General features: G+C 42.3%; 1 protein-coding gene across 6 annotated transcripts in view; it reads right to left on the reverse strand.

Moving 5' to 3' along the window:
- Nucleotides 1-315: 315 nt before the first annotated feature.
- The window catches only part of mctp1b (multiple C2 domains, transmembrane 1b), a 58,815-nt gene continuing 53,743 nt past the window's right edge, over nt 316-5,387 (reverse strand). For 5 of the 6 annotated variants that reach the window (XR_013503230.1, XR_013503226.1, XR_013503228.1 and 2 more), the window contains one exon: nt 1,842-2,570. Coding sequence is in view for 1 of the 6 variants with exons in the window: in XM_078271732.1 (XP_078127858.1) it covers nt 493-513 (21 nt within the window). In the remaining 5 variants the exon portion in view is untranslated. Of the gene's footprint in view, nt 514-1,841; nt 2,571-5,387 lie in introns of those variants that run through there. The other variant, XM_078271732.1, reaches the window with a different exon arrangement.

Consider the following 5,387-nt stretch of genomic DNA (forward strand, 5'->3'; position numbering starts at 1 on the left):
GCCTCTGTGCGCAAAAATAACCTCACTGAGCATGTGCGCACACGTACACATACACACGCGCGCGCACGCACCCACGTGTGTATACACACACACACACACACACACACACACACACACACACACACACACACACACACACACACAGTAAAGGGAAGCTGGGAAGCCAAAAATACTTAAAAATAACGGAAAACTATAAAGAAAATCCCCAAAGAATGTCGTAAATTCAATAGTTTGTAGCTTTAATTTTACATTCAATATGTATTTTTTTGTGTGGCTTTTTAATGTTTAATAAAGGATATTTACACCTGTAAAAACGATATAACCAAAATGCATTTCAACCATACATTGTGTGCATTAGGGACAATCAAAACAACTGAAAAGAGGCACATGTCATTATCGAGGTGTAACAGAAGGAACAGAGGGATGATGGCGACATTTATAGCCTCTGATTGGCTGATTGATTGCACCTGAAGGGGGCGGAGTGTGTTGGCCTCAGGTGTGGTCAGTCAGTCTCTGTGTGGGGGGAAAGATTGTACTTTTTACTCCAATATAACCTTAGTTTTAGTTACTTTGCAGATTCTTAATGCAAAACATAAATCAACTAATACATCATGATGTACATTTATAGATTAAACTACCCAGCAGCAGTATGTTAAGTCATTAAAATGAGCTCGACCTTTACCAGCTGCAACATTAAGAGACTGTCCTCAAAACGCCCCCATATGTCCTTATAGCTCAAGCAGCAATTAGTGACGGCCAGAGGCGTAGATATCCACGTGGACGCAAGAGATATGCCCCCCCCCCCAATATTTAGAAGAGGTAGATATATCCCCCTCAAAAAATATGAAAGACAACCCAAAAAGAGGTAAAAATAACCATTCAATACAACAATAAAGTGAACAAAACAGGAGAATACTAAATAATAATAATTTCCGTTAAAACAAACCCACATTTCCAGCATGAATTGATGTAGAAAAGGCACAAATACTTTCATAAACATTCACCACAATGACGGCAATTAAGTGTTTGATGCTCATAATTATATCATAAATAAATCACGTGAACATTGTCAACAGCCAATGGGTGCGCTCCCTCCAGCACCAAACAGGAAGCAGCAAACGGCTAGAGCCAGTGGTGGTTATGGTTGCTATAGCGCCGTGCTAAGCTAAATGCTAAAGAAGGAAAGTTGCAGATTTTCAGCCGAGTCATCCAACGGGAGTTTTACCGGCGGATAAGCACAGACCTTTCTGTTTAACCAGAAACAGCTCTGAAGTCGCTAGCGCTAAACCCACCAGACTCCATTTAAAAAAGCAGCACTTTTAGCGTGTATAGAGCCAACGTATTTTCACATGTAAATCAGTAAACTATGTGTTTATTTCAACCAAAACTAAGGTTGTGATGGTTGGAAAAGTCGAAAGACGACCCAAAATGGCTTTTTATTGTTTAATTTGGTTTCTGTCGACTTTGAATGAAGTGTATTCTACGATGCTTAAACTACTGATTATTTACATGGAGTCTGGTGGGTTTAGCGAACGCAATTTCGCGGATGTTTTAATGTTTAAAAAAAGGATCTTACTCTTTAACAGAAAGGTCGACCTCCTTAGAAATGCTTTCATAATGTTGTCAGACACTTAGAATATTAATCTGAGTCTGTCAGCAGCAAAACAAGCCCTTCTGTGAAGGTAAATACAAGCTGAACTATTGCCCTATAAAGTTGTTGTTCCCATCGGTCACTTAGACACAAATAAATGAAATGAAATAATAATCCAGGTTAAAAAAAACCGTAGTTACTCTTTAACTTCACTTTTATAAAATGATGAAAAAAGCAGAGAGCCACATGGATCTGTGTAGAAATATATTTTCTCAGACAAACACTACACAGTTGTTTTAGTCGCTTCTGACTTCATTACAATCTCAGTTATTCTCAAAGTCAAACAGCATACAATACCCATGATGCAACAGGAAACACAAACAGATTAAAAGTGCAAAATGACAGTTTATAAAAATCTATAATTTTCTCTCTTGACCTGCATCTCAGGTTGATCTGGACGTCACATATTTATCAGATCAACTCTGCATTCAGTATCCATAAATGCACTTTGCATATAGTTTATGTTCAGTCATGCGAAAACACTTTGACACAAAATGGCAGTTTACACACACATGCAGGAAATCACAGTCCCCCAAAACCTGAAGTACTCCCGAGATTATAAACAGAAGAGAACAGTCACGTTAACTCTGACCGTACACAGAAAAAAACAGCAGGAAGTTAGAGAAACCGAAAAATAACTGAAAGGAGGTGAATATTAAGGCCCAGACACACAGAGCTGACGGCCAAACGTCGGCAGAGAAGCCAGTTGGGCTGATCAGTCTCCCCAAATTGGTCCCAAAAGTTCCTCAGAACACCGAAGAGACGAGACGTAATACGTCTCCATAACAGCAGGCGGCGCTAATCTGTATTGTCGCCCCAAAATGAAAACCGGCAGCTGATTGGACGAAGGAATACGATACTCGAGTCAGCGACCTCCCAGACTGTCAGACGGCCGATTATCGGCTCGGTGTGTCAGCGCCTTTAGGCAAAAAGAGAAGATAGTATGGAGTCACATGAGTGCCATAAACATAAAGAATAAAGTGTGTGTGTCTGTCTGTCTGTCTGTCTGTCTGTCTGTGTGTGTGTGTGTGTGTGTGTCTGTGTCTCTGTGTGTGTGTGTGTGTGTGTGTGTGTGTGTGTGTCTCTGTTTCTGTGTGTGTGTGTGTGTGTCTCTGTGTGTGTGTGTGTGTGTGTGTGTAAATAAATAAATAAATGTGGAAATATAAAGACAAAATAACAAAATATGAAATATTTATAAGCGTTTTCATCCATTTAGCCAATTTTCACATTTATTTGTTCATTTATTTCTGCATATATTCATTTATTTGTATATATTTTAGACCTGTCAATCGATATTATAGATATTTAATCACGATCGATCGCGTGATAGTCCACAGTTAACTCTCGATTCATTCTCAAATGAATCACCTTGTTTTCTTATCTGTTCTATATGTTCAGTACTTTAATAAGACTGGACGTACTCCGGTGGTAACTCAGTTCACATCGACAGTATTCATGCAAATAACTTCAGTCTTGTGGAGAGAAACATCTGGAAGGCAGCGTTCAAAACTAACTTATTTGCCCACCAGCCAAATGTCTAACTATCCACTCACTAGCTCAGTGGTTCCCAGCCTTTTATGTCTCAGCAACACGCCAAACCCGTAAAATACGGACGCTTGGGCAGTGGCTGTCAGCGTCAGATACGACGCACAAATCCCCCTTCAGCGTGTGTGTAGAAGGCACCGGGCAGAGCAGCAGCTACACAGCGTTTGAAGATGACGTAGCACTAAGAGAGACAATGGTAGCGAGTAATGAAAGCCCGAAAATCCGCATCAGGAGGTTGGTTGGGGGGGTTGAACGGGTCAAACAACAGGACCTTCACCCTTTTCGTTTTAGGGTCAAATGGCCTTTTGAATGGGAGAGCTAGCGGCACTTTGATGCTAGCTTCAAAATATCTATGTTTAAAGCACTAAGAAGGCTGGACACAACATGAGACTTTGCTCCAAGTATCACCAGGGGCTCTACACCTTAACCACAGCACTGACAACATTGGTTGGTACCCAGAGTTCACTAAAAAGAAAGGTTTTGAGCAACTCACGTTAGCTGTTGTTCTTCCGGTCGCCAGTCAGAAATAGTCGAGGGAGGAGAGTAAAGATGGAAAGCTCCTAAAGCTTAGTTCCATATAAATGCACGGATTATTCGTTGTTTTGTCGTTAGTGAAACACAATATTGACCTTGTAGTTGAAAAAGGAGCCTCGTATAAGAATGACATTTCCTCCTATGGAGTCCGTTCATTCCCATTCAGAGATCGTCTATTTTTGACTGGGAAAATGGCGGCTAGCGTAAACAACAACTGCTAACGTGAGTTGCTCAAAACCTCTTTTTAGTGAACTCTGGGAACACAAACAATGTTGTCAATGCTTTCATTTTTGGGCGATAATACAGATTAGCGCCGCCTGTAGGTAACTACTACTACTGTAAGTAGGAGGGCGGAGCCAGGCTACGTAGTAATGCCCCTTTAACTGCCAAATAATATGAAAAGAAATGATGTTTAAGTGTAAAACCCTTTTGAGTTGGTAACACCTTCTTTCCAGACTGAAATCCAGTTGACGCTATTTGAACACAAAGGAACAGTTTGTACATTCAACATGCTTCATACTACAGTAGGAATACTTGTCTGAGTGTGTTTAAATACTGCCGTACATGGAGTAACAGCAATAACATGCAACTCTAGATGTAAAGCTGAGGCCGGCAGTGATGGAAACAGGCCAACGGGGAAGAAACGCTAATTTTCAGCCTTTTTTCGGAGCTCTGCTGTGACGCGCGTCAGCTCCGTCTGCAACTTCTCTCATCTCTGCTACAGATTTCGTCCGTCTCCACCCAATCAGTGGCCTCGAAATCTAGACCACCCTAGCGGCAGCAAATGTCATTTGCAGCCAGGGTCAGGCTAGCAACTCTCCGTTGGCTTGCGAGCTGGAAAAACCAAACTGTAGTCAGGCCAATCACATCGTGTATAGAGTCAGTGGGCGGGGCTTAACGTAATGACGGCAGAGTTGCGACGGTTCTGCGTGAATTCCCTGCTACGTGAAAACAAAGAAGATGGCTGCTGCTGCTGGCGAACAGCGGAAGACTTGGAGTTCAGCTTTTCTTTGAGAAAAGAAGAGAGAGTGAGATTTCTAAGTGGCATGTGGCACGTGCCAGTGGCACGTACTTCCGGTACTTCTGTACGCCAATTGCAATTGCGTATGAATTGACGCCTTAGCGAGTAGTATGAAAGGACGAAAATCCGTTTAGGTACGCTGGTCAGGGTGGAGGATGGGTCAAACACAGGACTTCCACCCAGGAGAGCGGGGATCGAGTCTTTTCCTAATCCCAACCGTTTCTTCTTTTCCTGAACGCAACCGGGAACGTGTCACGTAGCCTCGCGATAACACGCCACGTAGCTTTAGAAAGTGGCACGTATATAAGTTATATTTTACGTCTTACAGTGAAAAACATGCCACTTCTGGCAGCACATGCCACTTAAACATCTAACTCCTACTGGAAAAGAACAAAGAACGGCACTGAAGTCATTCTTAAAAAAGGAAGATGTGTTCGCAGTTTAAAGTGTAATCTGTCAGCTAGCGTTGCTCTGATTGGTTGTAGAGCTGTCCTATTGCGTGCAGAGGGAATCTGAAAGACAACCGTTGATCCCGCCCCTTGGATTGAGCCCAGCCAATGGGGAGTTCCCAGACCCAACATCTGGCTTGTCAGGCTAACCAATCAGCGCTTGAACATCAAATACGTCGACCCTGAG

The sequence above is a fragment of the Sander vitreus genome, chromosome 16 (assembly GCF_031162955.1).
Source record: "Sander vitreus isolate 19-12246 chromosome 16, sanVit1, whole genome shotgun sequence".
NCBI classification, from domain to species: domain Eukaryota; kingdom Metazoa; phylum Chordata; class Actinopteri; order Perciformes; family Percidae; genus Sander; species Sander vitreus.